The sequence below is a fragment of the Microtus pennsylvanicus genome, chromosome 15 (assembly GCF_037038515.1).
Source record: "Microtus pennsylvanicus isolate mMicPen1 chromosome 15, mMicPen1.hap1, whole genome shotgun sequence".
Classification (NCBI taxonomy): domain Eukaryota; kingdom Metazoa; phylum Chordata; class Mammalia; order Rodentia; family Cricetidae; genus Microtus; species Microtus pennsylvanicus.
The window spans coordinates 69,930,587-69,953,669 of NC_134593.1; the positions used below are offsets into that span (position 1 = coordinate 69,930,587).

At 44.8% G+C, this 23,083-nt stretch overlaps 1 protein-coding gene across 1 annotated transcript in view; it reads left to right on the forward strand.

Annotated features, from left to right (window-relative positions):
* Positions 1-1,705: 1,705 nt before the first annotated feature.
* Positions 1,706-23,083, forward strand: part of Ipo5 (importin 5) — a 39,442-nt gene continuing 18,064 nt past the window's right edge. Inside the window, exons 1-9 of the mRNA XM_075948969.1 lie at positions 1,706-1,920; positions 8,132-8,212; positions 11,455-11,647; positions 13,030-13,132; positions 13,865-13,961; positions 14,336-14,440; positions 18,272-18,394; positions 18,475-18,595; positions 21,795-21,882. Coding sequence (XP_075805084.1) covers positions 1,831-1,920; positions 8,132-8,212; positions 11,455-11,647; positions 13,030-13,132; positions 13,865-13,961; positions 14,336-14,440; positions 18,272-18,394; positions 18,475-18,595; positions 21,795-21,882 — 1,001 coding nt within the window. The 5' untranslated portion in view covers positions 1,706-1,830. The remainder of the gene's footprint in view (positions 1,921-8,131; positions 8,213-11,454; positions 11,648-13,029; positions 13,133-13,864; positions 13,962-14,335; positions 14,441-18,271; positions 18,395-18,474; positions 18,596-21,794; positions 21,883-23,083) is intronic.

Genomic DNA, 23,083 nt, shown 5'->3' on the forward strand with positions numbered 1-23,083 from the left:
ACTCTGCCAGCCTGGCAGCTAAAACCAGAGGAGCAATCTTTCTCCAGAAATCAGCCAAATTCCATTGTAAACGTCGTGGCTGGCTCTCACACTTCCAAGTGGATCCCGGGGCCTCTGGCCAGAATCTGCAAGCCCTGGGTCGGGGTGATGCAATCTTTAAAATCACCTAAGAGAAAATATTTAAGATTTTCCAAGAGCAGAAACACCAACAAGAAATAAAAACTTCAAGTTAAATCCTACGAGTTGCTGATCTTACCCGCAGGCCACATGCTGTGAAAACCTGTTCCTTAGGGGAGGTAGTGTCCTTTGCTCATCTTACCTGCAGGCCACAGGCTGGGAAACCTGTTCCTTAGGACACATTTCTCTTCACCCACTGTCATCCTCGGCCTAGGCAATGCTTTGGACACACAGTAGGTTCTCAGCAGAGTCTGGGCAATAGCCCTGAAATCATCCTGTAGCTGTGAGAGCCAGCCAAGGTTTTTACAACAGAATCTGATTTCTGGAGAAAGTTCCACAACCCTGATTGGGTTCTTTCTCCACAGGAAGCTAGCACATCTATTTTGTAGAACTAGTTTCCAACTTGAGATAATCTTTTTCTTTTCTTTTTTTTCCCAATATCAGGCCATTTCATACATTAATCTGGGAGTCGATTCTTTTATTTTGATATGAACATTTGCGATTGTGAATGGTGGTCATGATTCTGAGTAGGCGTCTTCCTCCAGTTCCTTGATTTGAGCTCTGTTCTCTCCGGCTTAGGCAGCTCCAGCTAGAAAGGTAGACCGGGGTTAGTGTCCAAGCATTGGAGTGGAGAGAGGAGAGAGTGGAAGACAGAGAGACAGAGAGATTGAGGGAGGGAGAGAGAAACTGGGGGGAGGTAGACGGAGAGATGGTGACTCTCTCTGGGCCCCTCCATGCTGGCCCGCATCAACTTTCCCTAAGATCAGTTAGTTACGGGATGTCTCACGACTTCTCCCAACCTTAGAGAGCCAAGAAGTCCCAAACCCCGGGATCGGTCGCGGGGGCCGCGTGAGAGCCTGTGTGCTGCGATCGCGGGCGGAGGGGTGTGGCGGGAGAGTCCCAGGATGAGCCGTCCCTCTCCGGGGCAGCTCTGGGACGTGAGTCACCGGGCAGCGGCGGGAAGGGGCGGCTTGAGTCACAACCCGGGGGTGGTGGAGATCGTAGGGACAGACGGACGGAGGGGTCTGCAGGGGCTGGAGGCCGGAGGGGCCGGCTGCTGGGGCGATCGGGATGGGAGGACGCAGGAGCTCCAAACCCCGAGGGCGCGGCCCCAGCCCGGGCCACGCGCGGAAGGGACTCCCGGCGGCGGCGCCGAAATCTCCCGCGCTCAGGAGCTGGCCCCTCCTCCCAGGCCCGGCCTCACGCCCTGGCAGGCGGCCTGGCCCGGCCGGCTCCGCCCCACCTGCCCCGCGACTCTCCAGAACTCCCCCCCCCCCCCCCACCAAGCCGCGCAGCCGCCCCGCCGGCCGCCACACACACCCGCAGGCCCCGCCTCCCGGCGCGCGCTGGAGTGACGACACCGCGGGGTGCGTGGCCAATCGGCGCGGCCCTCCGGGAGGGGCGGGCTCGGACACGCCCCTCCCAGAGCCGCGAGCCAATGAGGCGCCGGCGCCGGCGGCCGCGGCGGGGTGAGAGGGCGCGAGGCCCCGCCCCGGCCTCCCCTTACCCCCCTCGGCCCCGCCCTGCCCGCCCGGCCCCTTAGCCCCGCGCCGCCGCTGGTGCCGGTCGCCGCGCTGGGCCCGCCCCCAACCCTCCCGCCGGCCCGCCAGCGCGCCTCACGGCTCCCTCCTTCTCTCTCTCACGCCTAGCGCAATGGCGGCGGCCGCGGCGGAGCAGCAACAGTTCTACCTGCTCCTGGGAAACCTGCTCAGCCCCGACAATGTGGTCCGGAAACAGGCGGAGGTAAGCCAATCGGCGGCCCCGGCCGCCCGGCGAGCCGATCCTTCCTCCCCCGCCACCGCCACCACGTCCTCTGCCGGCTCGGCCCGGTGGCCCTCGGAGCTCGTCGGCCGAGCGGCGCAGGTCTGGCCAGGCTGGGCGGACAGCGGCCCCGCAGCCCACGTGCGCCGCTCCCGCCCGGCCCCGGCCCTTCCGGCTCGTGCCGCGGCGGCGCCGGTTGCCTCCCCGCCGCCCCGCGCACACGTGCCGCCGCGCCTGACGCGCCGCCCCGCCCGCTCGGCCGCCGACGAGCCCCGCACCCTGTTCCCGCTCTTCCCGCCTGGCCCACCCGAGCGGCCAGACCCCCGCATCCCCGGGCCCGGGCCCGCTTCCCCCACCGGTGTCTCTGCCTTCCTACAGCCCGGCCTTGGGAAACGCGCGTGTCCGTCCTGCCTGTCGCTGCCTGGCAGCGGCTTCCCCTTAAAACCCCTTTCTGGTTTCTAGAACGAACTGCAACAAGCCGGTGACTCCAAGCTCGTGGGAAGTTGCCTTTAAGGGATTCTTGCTAACCACCTCGCTCTGCTCTTCCTTCGAATTTTGTCTGATCTCTAGAGATTAGGGTTTATAAATGGGATATACTGGGGACTGTGGCCGTCTAACTGGGCCAGTACCGAGTCTTTTCATAGAACCCATACCGTTCTCTGTCTTAGTTGTAAGAGAGTTTCATTTCTGACGCAATTGTCAGTCATTTGTAAGTCAGATTGTTGGTTCAATAGAAGACGGGTGATACATTGTTAATGTTGAGACCGGGATTTTTGTGAGGTAACTTCTAGGAAAGTCGATACGTGGTGTTCTTTGCGACCATGTGCCTGAAGTTTTTTGGAGACTCACTGAAGTGTTTGGATACCTTTGCACAACGAAGATGTATTTTACGTGGAGCTAGTGAAGTTGGCATGTCTTTTATATTTACCGATCTCAAGTTGAGAGCTGTCTTTTGAAGTTAATTCTGCTTTTGAGTAGAAAGGGTATTCCAGTCACACTTAGTAGTTTAGTAAGTAAATGTGTTGGAAATTTAATTCAGTATGAAACAGAGCTGTAACTGTGTCTTTTTTAAAAAAAATTAATTTTTGGGGAGGGGAGATGACTGCCTGTAGTTTACACAGACCCTCAAACTTGTGACAGTACCCCTGAGTGTTGTTATGCTTCCTGAGTGTTGGGATTACGGGCATGCGTTCCCATGCCTGCCTTATTCATGAAGTGAAAACAGCGCAGTTTTTAACCCGTTCTCCACGTTACTATTTCGTGAGTCTTCCTTGGGAATGTAATAAGCATTCGTGTGCACACCAGTGCTATCTGAGTGGGTTTGTTTACAGTACACCTTATTCTGCAATTTGGATTTTCCACTCGGTTCATTTTACATTGTCACCGCGAAGACGTTACATTATATAGATAGGTGCATTGTTTATATCAGCATCTCCTTATAACTGGGTGCTTCTAGTGTCTTCAAAGAGTACTGCTCATAGAACTCTGCGCATACTTGTCTGTGCATGCTTTGCAAGGTTTATTTGTAAGGTGATGTAGGTATTTAGAAGTAGCGTGCTCATGTTACTTGCAACAGTTTGCACTTGGGATATGATGATACTGAACATTTTGATACTTTCTGCAAACTCGAGGAAATTTTTTTAAACCAAAGCAAGTTCTTAATCCCACCCTATAATAGAAACTTCCCTGTGTTGCCGAGCAGAACTGCATTGTAATTAGTAAGCTAGTTTAATTCAGCCCCTTCCCTCCAGTTGCTTAAGTCTCTATTGTCAAGCCTGGTGGGGAATCTCTCTTCTATTGAACTAAATACCAGTGTCTGGTTCAGCTTGAATTCCAATTTGGTGCCTGTTGTAAATCCTTTATCTGTTACATCACTTTAGGGATAGTCAGTAGCACTCAGCACATTTTCTCATAAAGAACAGTTGGAAATAAGTACTGAGTACTCAGTCCGTGTCTGTTCCTAGAGGAAACATTCAGATACTGCGCTTTTGCTTAATAGATCTGAGAAAGTAAGTGCTGTGATACAGAATTTTTCTTAGTTTGACAAAAGAGTAAATCTGGGTTGTGGGGGCTCCTTGATACCAGATAGTCTACGAAGTTGTAAATATAGCTCTCTAGAAAAGCAAATATTGGAGGGAAAATTCCCCCCTTTTGCTTGGGGAAGTAAACCTTTTTATAGGTAGCCTAAACAAAATTGAATACTAAGTCTGATAAAACAAATATGGAAATGTTTTGCTGCAGCTGAAAAATTGACATGGGCTCTGTGAATATATTTGTAATTTACTCAGCCAAAATAAAAATATAAGAAGTCTTGGTTGGGGTCACTTTTACTCATCTATGAAGTCAGGTACAGTGAAAGTCACACTGTTGTGCTTTGTGAAAGACTTGACATCTTCTAGGCTGTTTCTCCATTTGTACAAAATCTACAAGGTCTTTCCAACTTTACAGACAATGTTTCTCATATTTAAGGAAATGATTTTGAGCCGGGTGTGGTAGCATACACCTTTAATTCCAGGACTGGGAGGCAGAGGCAGTTGGATCTCTTTTCAAGGCCAGCCTGGGCTATTGAGTTCCAGTCCTGCCAACAAGGGCTACATAGAGACCCTATTTCAAAGCAAAAAGAAAGAAAAAAGATTTTTGAATTCCCGCATGTCTCAGAATACAATATTTAACACAAATAAGCAATTAAATAAATAATTAACAAGCAATTCAAAGGCACCTATGGTATTTATAACTGAACATTTTTATCTGACATATAATGTATTTCTTAATTGTATGTGAATTTTAATCTTTTTTATTGTTGTTGTTGGTTTTTTAAGACAGGGTTTCTCTTTAGCTTTGGAGCCTGTCCTGGAACTAGTTTTGTAGACCAGGCTGGTCTCGAACTCAGAAATCCACCTGCCTCTGCCTCCCAAGTGCTGGGATTAAAGGCATGCGTCACCACAGCCCAGCTGTGAATTTTAATTCTTAATACTCTTCATCATTAATATTTATGTTGAAGAAGGGTAACATTGGAAAATATACATTATTAAGGAGCCAAGGTGTTTATAAAATAGAGTTCCTTCCCTCTTGCATTTTTTCATGCAGAGAACTATCATAAATATTTATGGAGTGACTGAGATACTTCTTAACATCTCTCCATTGTGAGCAGGGAGGGGAGCCAAATATCTTGATGTGTTGTATACACATCATGTCATCCATATACAGGTATATGGAATCATAGGGTCGAAATTTCATTTGCCCCAAGCCTGCAATGAACACTGGACATGGCAGAGTGATGCTAGGAATAGTTCTTGTATTTCAGTGTCCTGGACACTTGAGATAGAAAAAATGAGCAAACTCGATGCCTGCCTTTGTGTATCTTGGTCTTGGCTAAGAAGATAGGCCTGACCCGGCTTGTTCCTTTGCTCCAAGCCCTCACTCTGCTGCTTCTCTGAAGTGGCTGTAACATGTTTCCTACCGTTGGACATACAATGGACAGACCCTCTTTCACTAGTTCCATGACATTCATACTGAATTTTCCTGTCATGAATTTATCCTGGAACTGTGACTATTTGACTAATGATCTTCATATTGTGTAAGAACTGACGTAGTGGCACCAATATCCCCACCTGGGTAAAGATGGCGATCCTCAAATTATGCTGGGCTTTTCAAGAATGATTGCCCAGGGGAGAAATTGTTTTCAATAACCTATCAGAGCAAGGAGATTTACATGTTAATTGTTGGTAGCCTCTGCAGTGGGTCTGAGTGCTAGGTGCAAGGAATCAAGAGATGGTTATTACATTGTTACTATTCATGGGGCTTTTCAGGGGTGGGGGGTGGGTGGGGGGATATTTTGTCGCCTGCTTACTATTTGTATTTTTGTTTTTTAGGCATCTTTAAATTTTAGAGTCTCACCCTGTAACCCAGGCTGGCCTTGAACTTCAGGCAATGTTACCTTCAAATTGGCCTCCTTAGTGCTGTAATTATAAGCATGAGCCACCATAACCAGCTCCATGAGACCTTTCTTTAGTGACAGCTTTGCTGGATTTTTAGTTGCTTTGGTGAAAATTAAGTGAAAAATTTCAAGATACATATCCATTTTTGTAATCAGCCTTATGAATATCTTTTACATAAATTATCTCATTTTTTGTGTAAATAAATTCATCCCAGCTTCTCAGTTGTGCATACCTTTGAGCACAGTTTTCAGCATTAGTAAATCCATATTTTATTACAGTGGGGCTGTGGGTAGGCCCACCTTCCCTTGTAAAGATCTGTTTTTCCTCAGACTGAGATGGTCAAGGACTTTAAAGATGGTGTGAGCCTATATAAACAGAGGTCTTTGAGTCGGCTAGTCCCCAGAATGAAACCCAGAGCTCTCGGTACCAGACAGATTCAAAGGATGGTTGCCTTGGAAGATGAGCTTTCTGTCATTCTGCTTCATCTTGTCACTCAAGGTGTGGAACGTGATCCCTTGTCTGTCAGTGTCTCAGGTGCTGGGAAGCCCTTAGAAGGGCGGAAGGGAGACACGCGGGTACTAAGTAGGCAATGGGAAGCCCTTAGAAGTGCATAAGGGAGACACGCCATAGGCTTTGTCCTCCTTCATGAGTTGAAAACCCAGTGACAGTAGGCAAGATCTCCTCCAGACTTAGACTGCTAAGAACTTAAAATCTCCCTAGTAGGCGGGAAGAGGTCATCACAAAAGGCTTCTCCAGGTGAGGTGTTCCAGATATGCTTACATGATCTAGGGTTCCAGGGAAAGAGGCCCATTGTCAGGCAGAGCTCTGCACGTGAATTCTTGCCAACATAAGTTAAGACTTGTTTGTAATCTAGTCCAGCAATTGGCTTATTTTTTATTGTTTGGGATTTTTTTTAATATTTATTTATTATGTCTACAACATTCTCTCTACATGTACGCCTGTAGGCCAGAAGAGGGCACTAGACCTCATTACAGATGATTGTGAGCCACCATGTGGTTGCCGGGAATTGAACTCAGGACCTTTGGAAGAGCAGGCAATGCTCTTAACCGCTGAGCCATCTCTCCAGCCCTATTGTTTGGGATTTTAATGTCATTACGTTTCTCGCTCAACCCACCCATGTACCCTTTCCTGCTTCTCCACATTTGTTCCTGCATGCCTATGTGTATGTGCATATATTCCTAAATATGACTTGCCCAGTCTCTGTGTTACTTGTATGTATGTTCTCAGGGCTGACTGCTTTTGACTGATGTCGTCTACCTTTTTGATTTTTCAAGACAGGATTTCTCTAGCTTTGGAGCCTTTTAGCTCTTGTAGACCACGCTGGCCTCAAACTCACAGAGATCCGCCTGCCTCTGCCTCCCAAATGCTGGGATTAAAGGCGTGCGCCACCACCATCTGGCATCATCTGCCTTTTTAATTGCCAGCAAGTTTGTTCTGATACTATTAAGAGGAAAAGGAAAGCATTCTGGACTCACAAAACCTTTTTAAATAGGTCCAGATATAATCCTGGTGTTGGTTGAGTTGGGAGGGGGCAAGTTTCTGTCTGGACTACAATTATTTGATGTTTTTAATTATATAATAAGGTATTAGAATAATCCGTCCCTAAAAACACAGCATCAAGGATTTGGATGCTTTCCCTGTTCTGTTGCTGTATCTAAGGTATGGATTTGATGTTGTCATAACTGATTGGCATCAGCGTTCCATAGTCAACAGTGTTGACAAGACAATGTAGTTCCTTACAGTGACGGCAGAGCACGTATTTTGTGGTGTTCTATTATGCTCAAGCTATAGTTGATAGTTTTGGATTTTTGGGTTGGTTTTTTTGTTTTTGTTTTTTAATTATCTGGGTGTTTGGTGTCCATGGAGACTAAAAGAGGATGTTGGATCTCCTGGAACTGGATTTGACTGTTGAGGCCCACAGTGTACATACTGATAATCAAACCCAGGTCTTCTGTAAAAGCAGTCTGTGCTCTAACTTCTAAGTTGCCTTCTAGATCCAGACTTGACAATTGTTTTTATGATTGTGGGATGTCAGTTTTTGTTGACCAGAAGATGTAAATTTTGAAGACACACGAAATGAAGAGGTGAGTGGAGAGCTGCTCACCTGTCTAGAGAACTTCTCGTCACGAGAAGCTCAGCATCAGTCGACCGTCTGCATCCAGTCTTTATTTCCTCGCTGACTTGCTCATTGGATTCTGACATTATGTTCCAACCTTGCATTATCTCTCGTGCAGGAAACCTATGAGAATATTCCAGGCCAATCCAAGATCACGTTCCTCTTACAAGCCATCAGAAATACAACAGCTGCTGAGGAGGTAACACTTGAATATTTGGTTTGAAAATAATTCTCATGAAGTAAATGGTAGTATTAGGTTATGGTCAGAGTCCTAACAAGAATTTTAACTATTTGTTATTAAATATGAGAATTTCCTTTCTACAACCTAGATATTTTTAAGGTAGATGAAAGTTAGTAGCTTTATGCATAATTTTTATTTCAATTTGAAATGGGGATCAGTGTATCCCAGGCTGACTTGCAGAATTCATAATCCTCCTGTCTCTACCTAAGTGCTTGGCATTACATACACAGCAAATAATTTCTGTAGCTATAAAAATTGGTTTCTTGGGCTGGAGAGATGGCTCAGCGGTTAAGAGCACTTACTGCTCTTCCAAAGGTCCTGAGTTCAATTCCCAGCAACCACGTGGTGGCTCACAACCGTCTGTAATGAGGTCTGGTGCCCTCTTCTGGCCTGCAGGTATACACACAGACAGAATATTGTATACATAATAAAGTAAATAAATGTTTTTAAAAAAAATTGGTTTCTTTCACTGAACTATCTCAAATGAAGGAAGAAAGTTCTATTCATAAAGCATTTGGGGAAGTTTTTCAGATTTATTTTGTGTACACGAGTGTGTTGCATGCATGTATTATTTGTGCGCCTCACATGTGCCTATGGATTGCTGCGAACCAACCAGCATGTGGGTGCTAGGAATGGAACCAGATTTTCCTCAAGAACAGCAAGTGCTTTTAACTGCTGAGCCATCTCCAGCCCCTCACATAGCATTTTAATGTTAATCTATATTTTGAAAGTAAATTTATAAGATGTATGTATATGACCATCTATCTCTAGATGAAACGTGTGTTGAAGAGAAACATGGGAACAGGTTTTAGGGTCTTTGTAGCCCTGGCTGACCTCAAACTCAGACACCTGCCTCTGCGCCCCTTCCCCCAGTGCTGGGATTAAAGGCGTGTGCCACCACACCCGGCTGTTGATATACACACACATTTAGAAGGCCCATTTTGGAGTAGATTTAAGCACAAAAGAGAAGGGTACCCAAAAAGAGACGCCCCAGATCCATGTCTTTACGTGTGTGTGTGTGTGTGTGTGTGTGTGTGTGTGTGTGTGTGTATTTGGAGGCCAGGGGCTGATTTGGGGTTCTTGTCTTTGCAGTATGTGCATTTGGAGGCTCTTTAGAATGCGTGTGTCTTCCTGTGTGTGCATGTGCATTTGGAGGCTCTAGAATGCGTGTGTCTTCCTGTGTGTGCGTGTGCATTTGGAGGCTCTTTAGAATGCGTGTGTCTTCCTGTGTGTGCGTGTGCATTTGGAGGCTCTAGAATGCGTGTGTCTTCCTGTGTGTGCGTGTGCATTTGGAGGCTCTTTAGAATGCGTGTGTCTTCCTGTGTGTGCGTGTGCATTTGGAGGCTCTTTAGAATGCGTGTGTCTTCCTGTGTTTGTGTGTGCATTTGGAGGCTCTAGAATGCGTGTGTCTTCCTGTGTGTGTGCGTGTACATTTGGAGGCTCTTTAGAATGCGTGTGTCTTCCTGTGTGTGCGTGTGCATTTGGAGGCTCTTTAGAATGCGTGTGTCTTCCTGTGTGTGCGTGTGCATTTGGAGGCTCTTTAGAATGCGTGTGTCTTCCTGTGTTTGTGTGTGCATTTGGAGGCTCTAGAATGCGTGTGTCTTCCTGTGTGTGTGCATGTACATTTGGAGGCTCTTTAGAATGCGTGTGTCTTCCTGTGTGTGTGCATGTACATTTGGAGGCTCTTTAGAATGCGTGTGTCTTCCTGTGTGTGCGTGTGCATTTGGAGGCTCTTTAGAATGCGTGTGTCTTCCTGTGTTTGTGTGTGCATTTGGAGGCTCTAGAATGCGTGTGTCTTCCTGTGTGTGTGCATGTACATTTGGAGGCTCTTTAGAATGCGTGTGTCTTCCTGTGTGTGTGCATGTACATTTGGAGGCTCTTTAGAATGCGTGTGTCTTCCTGTGTGTGCGTGTGCATTTGGAGGCTCTAGAATGCGTGTGTCTTCCTGTGTGTGTGCATGTACATTTGGAGGCCACAGGCTGACTTCAGGTCTCTTCACAATTTCATTTCACTGTCTTTTGAGATGGAACCTCTCACTGAACCTGGAACTTACTGATTTGGCTAGACTGCCTGGTCAGCAAAGTAAGCCAGTCACTTTCTCCTGGTTGTTTCCCAGTACTGGGATTATAAGCATATGTTACATACCTGGCTTTTTACAAGTACTTTGCCAACTGAGCCATCTCTTCTCAGCCCACCTTCTTTAAAAAAAAAAAGTCTCCACTGTCGCCAAGGCCAGCTTTAATTGTGACAGTCTTCTCTGTCTGCCTAGGCAGGGACTCTTAGTGAATTATCTGTGTACAAGATCCAGATGTACTGGGATTTTAATGCATTTCCCCTGTGGTAAAATGGAGCTATTAACTGGGCTCTTATAGTTTGCTATTCTTGAGTGGTTAGTACCCAGTTTTCATTGTTTCCTACCATAAAGTAATATCCTTATAGTATTGGATTCCTCTTACTTGGAAAGTATTGATTGACCCCCCTGCCTACACAGCGGTCACAGAGGCCTCTCTGGAAAAACACTCCATAAATGCTTCTGGTGATGTTTGCTACACTTAGAAAACGGTATGAGATAGCCTCTCCCCTTCCTACAAAATAGGTGACAGCTAGTGCTTCTACACAGGGTGAGCTTGGTTAACAAGACAGCTCCCTAAGATTGTGAAGCAGACAGTAGCTGTGAACTAGCCTCCAAGTCTTGATTGTGGCATTTGTCTCAGCTTTTGTTTGCTAAACTTAGGGAATATTCCACAGAAGCCATCTTAAATAAAAGGCACTCCACAAACTTTAGATGTGAAACTAAGAACGTACACATGAGATCAATCAGCTTTTCAGTACTGCAACCCTGTGGGTTTACTCACACTAGAGAATCATAGAGATAAGGATTTCATAACATTTTACCAGAGACTAAATGAAGTTTACGTGATGTGAGTACTCCAAACTGAGCAGAAGGTTGGGTAGGAAAGGCCCCTGCTATAGAGCAAAGTCAGGTTGGCAGGTGGATTACAGTTCTAGTAAGAGTGTCCAGGCAGGGTATTGCACTGAACCCTCAATCGAGTGTAGAAAGAGTTACATATGTTCCTAAAAACTAAAAGGTGCCTTGAAATGAACTGTAAAAGTGGGACAGGGAGACCGTCCATGGCAGAGGGTCGGAAATGTTTTCTCTGGTAAGACATAAGGTTAATAACAGTGTTATCTATTTATAGGCTAGACAAATGGCCGCTGTTCTCCTAAGGCGTCTTTTGTCCTCGGCCTTCGATGAAGTCTATCCAACTCTGCCATCAGATGTCCAGACTGCCATCAAGAGTGAACTGCTAATGATTATTCAGATGGAGACACAATCTAGCATGAGGAAGAAAGTCTGTGATATTGCTGCAGAATTGGCCAGGAATTTAATAGGTGTGCACAGTCAGGGGAAGGTGTATTTGTTGCTTGTGTTTGTTGTGTGTTTTTTGAGACAAGATCTTGATTAATCTTAAATTGTTCTAGAACTCCCCTGTAGCTCAGATTGACATATAATACACAGTTCCCTGCCCCTTCTGCGTACTGGGTTACAAGTGTGTGCCAACATGCCTGGCCCTTTTTTCTCTTCTTTCCTTTCACCTCTTGAGACAGGATCTGTACAGGCCAGGCAGGCTTCCCACCAGTCCTGCCCCTACTCCAAACTGTAATATTTTACAATATGTATAGATACCAAAGAACTGTTCTATCCAAAATGAGTATGATTATAGACTCTGCATTTAAAGCCAAAAATTACAGATGTTTATGAAATCTAATTCTAATGCCTTTAACAAGTTCTTTTCAAAGTACCAATGTAGACTTTTTTGTTTTTGTGATTCAGGGTCTCATGTAGCACAGGCTTGCTTTAAACTTGCTAACTGCCTCCTCATTCTAGGTGCTAGGATTCCAGGCATGTGTTGCTATACCGATGTTTTAAGGTTTTTTTTTTCCCCCCTGAGTTTGGAGTACAACCTTGTACATGTCGGAGCTACAACTGAAGCCCCTGGGAAAAGTTAGTGTGTGCGGTGGGATGTCCTGTCTTTGTACCTGTCTTACTATGCGTGCAGTCGTCCTTAGGTTGGTATTGTGTTGTTAGGAGTAGTACTTACTAGGATGCTCTGGGCTTAGGATGTAATGCCTTGGACCACAAATGGAAGGAAGAAACAAGAGCACAGTTCTCTTTTTAATTTCCAGCCTCATACATGCTGGGCAAAACATTCCACTGTCCTTAAACTGTCCTTGAACTTGTGGTTTCCCTGTCCTAACCTCTTGAATAGTTAGGATTGTAGACCTGCCCCACCAGATCTGGCTTAAAATTTGTATTTTTCAGTCTTGTTAAGTAAACATTGACGGCACCCCATAGCACTTACACTGTACAGTGTATGCTGTCCCCATGACTGTGTTAACAGAGGACAAGGCCAGTCTGGGACTGTATAGTGGCCCTGCCAGCAACAAACAACTGTGGGCCCTGGGACTCAGTGCTCTCTCCATTTGAAAGTGATAATTACTTTGATTTCAAGTTTGGCTCTGCCTAACTGTGTTTATGCTTGGATTTACTACCAAATACTTAAGCAAATGAAAGTCCTGCCTCTCTATCGTCTGAGCATAAGCAGTGGTTTCTCAACATGAACCTTTAAATGCACAGTTGTCTTCTCAACCTACAGTGCTGCTTTAATGGATTCTTAATAGCACAGGAGCATTTGCACTAGAATGCATTTTGATCCAGACACAATGTTTTGAAGTTTGAGCTGCACACTTCATGCCTGGACTTTGTATTGTAGATGAGGATGGCAACAACCAGTGGCCTGAGGGTTTGAAGTTCCTCTTTGATTCCGTCAGCTCACAGAGCATGGGACTCCGGGAAGCTGCCCTTCACATATTTTGGTATATAATCTGTTCTAAGATTTTTAAGATTTTAATGTCATTAACACCTAAAACATTTTAGCTCCTTGTTTTTAGCCCAGCAGCTTTGAGAGTTGAAATAATTTCTTAAGTTGTATTTGTTTTAGAAACAAGTTTGAAGGAGAAACAGCTGCCATGTCACACTTGGCAGTTGTGTGTTTCTGACAGTTCTGGATCTTTCCACGCATTCATTTGAACACAGGACCAACTGTAACTTTGGGAAAAGCACTTTGGTGAAGATATTTTGATGGGAATGCTTGGAAACTGTTTCCTGGGTCTTTGTGGTCATGTTTTATAATAAACTGTGTGGAGAAGCAGTGATTAGAGCTCAGCATTTGGTGACTGATTGCTCTGCTGTTACATTGCTCTATTTAAATACACCCCAACAGCTTTAGAAGCCACATGACTGCTGTAGTTGTGAGTTTACCTTATCCAGATTGAGTAAAAATGTTTCATTTAGTGTTTGCTAAATGTAAAGTAGAACAGCTTGCATGCCCTGGGTCCCCAAGACTAGGAGGTCAGAGAGATGGGTGAAAGGATAAATCGAGCACAGGGCCCTGGAATGTGCGGCCTCGACCACCATGTTGTTTGCATTCATTGGGTGCCGAGAGAAGGCCACTTCGAGTGTGTGTAGGCACTCTGACGTGGTTTAATGGGTTTAGTCCACACCACAAAGATATGGTAGGTTTTAAAGACTTATTTGAATCTTTTTAGGAACTTTCCTGGGATTTTTGGGAACCAACAGCAGCACTATTTGGATGTCATCAAGCGGATGTTAGTTCAGTGTATGCAAGATCAAGAGCATCCTTCGGTAAAGAGTTCACTTCCACGGTTACTGTCTGCTTCAGGTCTAAGCTGTGCACTGAATTAGTGCAGTAAAGGCTGTTTCCACTTTTCTTCCCCTTCTTCTTTTCAGTTTTGTTTACTCCTGTGGGTGTGTGAGTGTTGGCATGCCCACGCCAATAAGAAGGGGGCACCTTTGAGGAGTTGATTTTTTTCCCCTTCCACCTTTGTGTTGGGGACCAGGCTTGTGCTGCAAACAGTTACCCCCTTAGCCATCTTGCCAGCACCCCCACCCCCAGTTTTACTTTTGTACCTTAAAAATGTGAATGCTGGGTTCACTGACGATTCAGCTTGAGTCTGACACGTGTTCTCATCTGTGACCTCATACGACCTCCATTTTAGATCCGGACGTTGTCGGCCAGAGCTACAGCCGCCTTCATACTTGCCAATGAGCATAATGTCGCTCTGTTCAAACACTTTGCAGACCTGCTACCTGGGTTCTTACAGGTAAGAGAACACCTTCAAACAGACAATCCTGTCTCGTGTGGGTTTCTAAGGGATTCAGTCTTCATTAGTTGTATAGTTGTTGTTTGGTTTCTTCGGTCAGTGTTTATTGCCTGTAGTGCTGGCATTAGCAACAGTAGCGAGCATGGAGATGGCTCCCCTCGTGCTGTGTTCACCGCCCTCGAAAGGGCTCTGGTGTGTGGGCATCAGGGCAAATGGGGATCCAGTCCTTACCTGCTGAGCCTAGCTTTACCTCAGACTCAAATCCTTTGGATTTGGTTGTTGATTGTTCCTCGGGGATTTTATGATTTTGTTTTCTGAGGGAGAATCCAAGGTAGACTCTATGTGCCTCTTACTTGCTAGGTAGTCAAGGATAACTTTGAACATCTGATCACCCTGACTCCTGGGTTTACATTGGTTGTATGAGGAGTGAGGGTGGGACAGGGCCTCCCTGCATACTAGACAAGCACTGGTTGAACTACATCACCAACCCCTAAAAGACTTCTTTAGTCCGTAATAACTGCAGCATTTTCTGTTGTGGAGGTAGTATAAAACTCTCCTTATTGAATTACCAGATAGCCTATGAGTACAAGAAGCTAAGGTGGAAAGAGCACCTTTTCCTGAGCGCTGTCCTGGAAGTGAGAATATCAGGACTACAGAAGGAATGCTTGTTGGCTCGGCCACACATAAACTATCAAGCTTGTGATTAGTTTGCATTGTTAGCTCCCTGTGACAAGTTATTGTTCTAAGGCTGCCCCAACCTCAGTCACAAATCACTGTGATTCTCAGTCTTGTCCAGTACCAAGCTCCTGCATTTTAGCAAATAGATGATGTCACCCTACAACGAAATGGTGATGTGACACACAAAGTGAGTGCAGGTCTTAAATGCCATGTGTGTGCCCAACAAGTGCTTAGTCTGTGAACAGTGCCCAGAGCAAACATTTTACAGATAAAGATAGAGTTGATAGGGCCAGTTGGTGGCGCACACCTTTAATCCCAGCACCTGGGAGGCTGGGGCAGGCAGATCTCTAGTTCAAGGCCAACCATGTCTACAAGACCTAGTCAGGATAGCTAACACTGTTAACGCCGCCAAGAAGCCCTGTCTCAAAACCAAAACCAACAAAAAAGTAATGTTGATAAATGAAGCACCACTTTGCTTTTACAGTTGGTAAGATTTCTTGACAGGACCAGGGCAGAAGGCTCAGCCAGAAAGATGCACCACAGTGTCCCTGAGAAGGTGGAGCTGTGGGGCTCAGTGAGAAATGCTGTCTTAAGGTGGGAAGTGATAAGGGAAGATGCCTGGTGTTGGACCTCTGGCCTCCACATCTGTGAGCCCCAAAGTCCTTTAGGTTAAATGCTGTGGAATTTGCATGTGACCCTGTGTGATCTGGTGCACTGGAAGCAAGTGCTGCATCGCAGTTGTGTTGCTTAGGAAGGAGTGGGAAGAAGCCTGGGCTGGGTGCCTGGCCCACTCTGCATCTCTGCACTTGGGAGACAAGGCAGAGGCCGTGCATGTCCACCACATACAGTTTCTCCTCTATTTTTGGCTGTAAACGGCTCAACCTGTGGATACAACGAAAGCTAAAAATAAGTTGCTAGATTCTAGGCTTAGATCATGCGATTTCCCAATTTTAGAGATAGTTGGCATTTGTGATCATGGGAGATCTATGATGAGAAAATCTTGTGAGTCCCAGAGGCCCTGTGCCTGTGCTTACTGTTCTTGACCTTGGTCACATGGCGAGTGAGAACTGTCTCCTAGAAAGAAATTGCCTTCTGTTCGAGGACCACTGAGTTAGGACTTGGAGAAATCAGATTTCCACATGACAAAAGGTCACTCACAGGGTTTGGTGACTTTCCTCCCAGATTTTTACACTGAAGACACTTTCAGGAGTATCAAAAACTTTAGCTGTGTAACATGCTATTATTATTTTAGTTATCTGAAATTTCAGGTTACTTCTTGAGCCTGTGAATTTATAGTAAGTGAAGATTATTCAGCAGAAATTGATAGTAGATAAGAAATACACACAATTTGAATGAGTGTTACAGGGACCAAACTTTAATGAACTGGGAATCAGATGGTAATGTTTCCATATGCTGTTACTGGTGTCTGTGTCTGTGTATACTTGTGCATGTGAAGGCCAAGTATAGATTGAGAACTGCTTCTCTCCTCGCTTGTCAGACCTGACATCAGACATCTTTGTCTACTGAGACATCTCTGACCTGGGTACTTGAATTGTTTCAGGGAAACTAGCTTTTGTGTGTATGAGAAAGATTACGACACGGGATAAGGAAAAGACAGACTGAGAAGAATTCCATGGCCGTCTTCGGTTTCATTGTGGTTTTACTTTTCACCTAGCTTGACACAGATGCTCATGCTACAGTGTGCCGCTTCCGTGCGTGTGCACAGTTAGATTCAGGCAGAGTAGCTGGCACACTGGCACCATTACTTCTCTGTAGTAGGGACCTTGAAAATCTGTCTTCGTTGCTAGCTGTTTTGAACTAACAGATGTCATCAGTTTGTTAACCAGTTTCCCTGCCATCACTCTGTAGAACCTGGAAGTTAATCCTTCTGCCCAGTGATAGGCACTGCCCATTAGCCACTGCCCCCTCCACCCCTACACAGCTTTCAGGCTCTGGCAACCACTGTTGTACTCTACTTCTGAGAAGTGAGAAGGTAGTGTTTTTATTTATTTATTTATTTTATTTTTAGGCAGGAGTCGGTGTGTGTGTATGTGTGTGTAAAAGGATAACATCATATGGGTCCCAATACATAGCCCTGGCTGGCCCATAACCGTCCACAGTAGTTCTCAACCTCCCTAAGGTAGCAACATGTTGTAGTGAACCCTAGCCCTAGTATTATTTTCATTGCTATTTCATAACTGTATTTCGCTACTGTTATCTTAATGTCAATATTTTGGGGGTTCACCCAAGGGGTCACCACCCACACGTTAAGGACCACAGCTGCCTTGGAACTCAGAGATCCGTCTGCTCCTGCGTCTTGACTGTTGTGACTAAAATCTATTTAAGATTTATTTCATTTTCTTTGCTTGTGCTCACAAAGGCTAGAAAGTCACGAGTGTTTGTGACTCCCAGTGCAGGCTCTTGGGTTCAAGCTCTAGTACCAAGGATTGAACAGCGTGTGCCACATCTTCCACCCTCGCCGTGGAAGTGACAGCCTCAGTCCTAGCTGTTGAGTAGTAACCGTGCGGTGCAGACAGCAGTCTGCACACTGACTTGTTGAGACTGGAGGTGCTGGTGGACTGCAGAGAGCATCCTAGGCGTCCCTCCTCAGGCACAGTCCTCCAGTAGTTTGTTGATTTTGAAAGATGAGGTCTCTGTAGCTGTGGCTGGCCTTGAACTTTTTATCCTCCTGCTTCTGTCTCCACTGTGCTAGGATTATGAGCCACGCCTTAATCACACTGATGCTTAATTTCTTTATATATACATATACATACATACACACACGCACGCACACACACACACATGCATGCCTAGTGGTAGGGTTGCTACACTGTAATGGGGTAGTGCTAGTGTTGTGGTTTTTGGTTTTGTGTTTTGAGAAAACTCCACAAGTCCCAACCAGTGTCTTATGGTTGCTAAGCCTTTTTACACAGTGAAGATGCTGTTTTCGTATGATTTTGGTTTGCTTTTCCCATGACTTGGGCTTCAGTCTATTTTGTGAATGTGCCTAACATTCCTGAAAAGCTATCCTTTTGACTCCAGGTGGAATATTTGTATTTGCGTAATTGCATTGGTCAAATACTCAGTGCTTCCCAGGAATGTTGTAGCTGCTGAGGCGTCCTTTCACACCGTGCTTTCTGTCTTGTCGTTTAGGCTGTCAATGACTCGTGCTACCAGAACGATGACTCGGTCCTCAAGTCTCTTGTGGAGATAGCGGACACTGTTCCAAAGTATTTGCGTCCTCATTTAGAAGCAACTCTACAGCTAAGTCTGAAGGCAAGTTAAACCCTCAATAAATGTTGATAGACGTGAGTGATTGTCTGAACTACTGAATATGTACAAATTTGTCCTTGTAGTTGTGTGGAGACACCAACCTCAACAATATGCAGCGCCAACTTGCCCTCGAAGTGATCGTGACCCTGTCTGAGACCGCAGCTGCCATGTTAAGAAAGCATACCAATATTATTGCGCAGACTAGTAAGTCAAAACTCTCCAAATACTTCAGTAACGAGGCAAAAATGTTGAGTAAATTTGCTAGGGTTTGTGTGGTTTCTCAGATTTATTCAGAATATGAGACTGTGTTGAGGATTAGATGGATCTGGGGAGTATTCTGTCCTTGTTTGCATGAATCTAATCTTGTGGATCTGCCTTTAGGACTTTGCAGATCCCTGAATCCTGGTGTTAGAATTAAAACTGGCATTCTCAAATCATCTCCACAACTGCTTGAGTGAAAGGCAGTGCAGAGAGGACAGGCATGACAGCAAACTGGAAGGCAGGACCGCAGCACACTGATGAGGGAGGGCTGCCTGTGCCCTTAGCGTAGCTTTGCTCACACACAGCCTCACAGGAGAGGCACACATGTCCGTAGTTATGCTATGGATATCGTCTTGCTAGAGACAGCCTGGTCCTTTCTTCATGAATTAGTAGATGTTTGAGCTAGACTCAGGAAGTGACTGTACCCGAGACGTTTGCAGTTTCTACACTGGGTGATGAGTTTTAAAATCTTGTAGGAACAAGGAAAGAACCTCACTGTTAGTGTTTGTATTGACAATTCCAGACGAAATGTAACAGTAACATACTCAGGTTGTTACGTGGTGTTAGAACTGATCCTAGGTCACTGCTGTGAGAAGAACACTAAACACAATTAGAGATAATCCCTTAGTGGATGAGAACCATTTGGTCACCATTCCAAGACGAACCATCCTCAGGTCAATCTGAACACTACACTGTCTCAGTCAGAATTCTAACAGCCCATGCTGATAGACCTGATCAGAGGTACTTGGAGGAACACAGTCCTGAGTAGCCAGAATGGTTTAGATGAACATAAAGGATTTTTTTTTTTCACTTTAAATCTTTTTATTGTTTTTTATTGGGCTATGCATTTTTCTCTGCTCCACTCCCTTCCTCCTCCCTCCTACCCTCACCTATGACCCCCATGCTCCCAATTTACTCAGAAGATCTTATCTTTTTCTCCTTCCTATTTAGATCCATATGTGTATCTCTTAGAGTCCTCATTGTTGTCTAGGTTCTCTGGGATTGTGAATTGTAGGCTGGCTTTCTTTGCTTTGTCTAAAAGCTGCTTACGAATGTGTACATATGATATTTGTCTTTCTGGGTTTAGGTTACCTCGCTCAAAATGTTTTTTTCTAGATCCATCCATTTGACTGCAAATTTCAAGATATTGTTATTTTTTTCTGTTGTATAGTACTCCATTGTGTAAATGTACCACATTTTCCTTATCCATTCTTCATTTGAGGGGCATTTAGGTTGTTCCCAGGTTCTGGTTATTAGAAATAATGCTGCTATGAACATAGTTGAGCACATGTCCTTGTGGTATGATTGAGAATCTTTTGGGTATATACCCACTAGCGATATTGCTAAGTCTTGAGGTAGATTGATTTCTAATTTTCTGAGAAATTGCCATGCTGATTTCCAAAGGGCAGTACAAGTTTGCACTCCCACCAACAATGCAGAAGTGTTCCCCTTACCCCACATCCTTTCCAACATAAATTGTCATTGGCTATTCTCACAGGTGTAAGATTTCTCTGATGGCTAGGGATGTTGAGCATTTCCTTAAGTGTCTTTCAGCCATTTGAGATTCGTCTGTTGAGTTCTCTGTTTTGCTCTTTACCCCATTTTTTTTGTTGTTGTTGTTGAATTATTTCTCCTTTTGACGTCAAGTTTCTTGAGTTCCTTGTATATTTTGGAGATCAGCCCTCTGTCCAATGTGGGGTTGGTATACCCTTTCGGTAGGCTGCCATTTTGTCTTGTTGACCCTGTCCTTGGCTTTATAGAAGCTTCTCAGTTTCAGGAATTCCCATCCATTTATTAATTGTTTCACTCAGTGTCTACTCTGTGCTACTGGGGTTATATTTAGGAAGTAGTCTTATGTGCCAATGCATTCAAGTGTACTTCCCACCTTCTCTTCTATGAGGTTCAGTGTGGTTGGTTTTATGTTGAGGTCTTTGATGCATTGGACTTGAGTTGAATGTAGGATTTATTGGTGGAGGTATAGGAACCAATGGGTGAGATAGGAAGAGCAGAGTATGTGGCTCACATAGAAGCAGATCTGACCTGGGAGATAATTCATTGGGGGTTCTGGGACAACTGTTTGTAGAAGAGAAATCTCAACCTCAGATATGCTTTAAAAAAAGTTCAGGGTTGATGAAAGGCCTAAATATAGATAGGTTTTATAAGTAAATTTTAATGGGAGTAAGATTTAGAAATACAGACATTGCTATATTTGTAAATTCTAAGAAAAAATTTTTGATCAACCATCTGTCAAAAGACAAGGTTCAAAACTAGCATATTGCAGGCCTACCTGGTCTACTTGAGACCCTCTCTCAACATCAACAAAACCATAAGCTAAATAAACAAACAAAAAAGCTTTAATTTCTAGAAATAGAAATTCATAAGACAAGATTCTGGCTTAGCACTGCTAAGTCTCAATACAAACAAGAATGATTATGAAATATGTCTTAAGAGTTGATGATGATGATGGTGGAAAGGGAGGGAGCTAGGAGCACAAGTCTCTTCAACTTCCGTCTGTGAACTGGGGAAGTTCCGAGGAAAGTTTGATTATCCTTACAGCCTCTTAAAAAAAAAAAATAAAAGAATTAGCTAGGCAGTGATAGCACACGCCTTTAATCCCAACATTCGGGAGGCAGAGGCAGGCAGATCTCTGTGAGTTCGAGGCCAGCCTGGTCTACAAGAACTAGTTTCAGGACAGGCTCCAAAGCTACAGAGAAACCTTGTCTCGAAAAACAAAACAAAACAAAAAATTCAAATAAAAGAATTAAAACAGTTATTGCTAAAAGTTAAAATTGGAGGGCAAAACCAAACCTATTTTGGGGACACATGCTGTTGTACCGCGGTAGTCACGAAAGTGATTTACAGCACTCACAGGCACTCGAGGCCTCCGTGGGACAGCTGCATGGCCAGCCCTTTTGTGTCCTCTTAGCTAAAGCACTACTGGACAACCGCACTGTCACTGGGCAAACACCTCTCCCCCAGCAGTCTCACCAGCTCATCATGAGCATTCCTGAATGAGTTTGCTTACACACAAGCATGTGAAACCTGTGTTTATGGAGGGATGGCTGGAAATGTGTTCCCTTGGAGAAAGTCAGTCTCATTTAAAATTAAAGTTCAGTATTGATCTACAAATTCTTGACTTTAGTTCCTCAGATGCTGGCCATGATGGTTGATCTAGAAGAAGACGAGGACTGGGCAAATGCTGATGAGCTAGAAGATGATGACTTCGATAGGTAAGCGCACACCAAACCCTGGGCTGGAGGAGGCTCAGAGTGAGGCCTGAGGGCTCTGAGGCTAGGCCTTGTTCTTTTTCTCTCCTTGCTGCAGCTGAGTGAAGATTTGCCGTCTGTTTGTGTTTGTGTTAATAAAGTTTACATTTTTAATGGGTTTTCAGAAAACTAGTAAATAGAAGTTTAAAAGAAACCTATTTTTTCATCATGAAAAATATCCATGGCAACAGAAGTGTTTGTATTAGTCTGGGCTTCTCTTCAAGAATTAAGTTTAAGATTGAGGGGGTAGGGTGGGGTTGGAGGTATAGGTGTGTTGTAATAAAGCTAGTGCTCACTTAGTTTCAGCAGAATTCCCCAGGAAGTGCCATAGTTCCCATTACAAGGTAAGGTTAATTTCATAGTGATGCAGGGGTGACCAGATTTGCCATGATTTATTTTGGCTTTGGATGCCACCAAGAATAGATTCATATGGCAAAGTCAGACCAAAATGGGAAGTCAGTGCTGAGAGGTTTGTTGTTCAGGGTCACGTAGCCATTTTTCTTGTTCTTTCTAGTTCATCATTCAGTATAAGCTGCTAATTTAACAGAACCGGAGCTCCGCACGTCTGACTCACAGAGTGTGCTGTGTTAGGAGCATGGCTGGGAAGCAGCACCAAGGCTCGGCTGTGTTGCTCTCGGTGTCTGACGTGTTGCTGCTGGCCTCTACCTGCGCTATGAGCAGCACTTAGGTTCAGTTGATTTAAGAAACTACTTTGTAAAATTGGTTTTGGCTTTTTGAGACAGGGTTTCCTTTTGAAACCGCCCTGGCTTATCCTGGAATTTACTCTATAGACCAGGCTGGTGTTGAACTCACAGAGATCCGCCTACCTCTGCCTCCCAAGTGCTGGGATTAAAGGCATGCGCCACCACCACCCAACTTTAAAAAAAAAAAATTATTCTTGTTTATTTGTTTTCGAGATAGGGATTGTCCTGGCTGTCCTGGAACTCTGTAGTGGCCTCAGTCTCAGAGATCCACCTGCTTTTATCCTGGGAGAAAAGCCTGGCACCACCAAACTGCTTTTTCTGGAAATGATAAAATTGTTTTTTTATTTTTGTTTCTGTTTGTTCTTTGTTGTTGTTGGTTTGGTTTGGTTTTTCAAGATGAAGTTTCTCTTAGCTTTGGAGCCTGTCTTGGAACTAGCTCTTGTAGACCAGGCTGGCCTCAA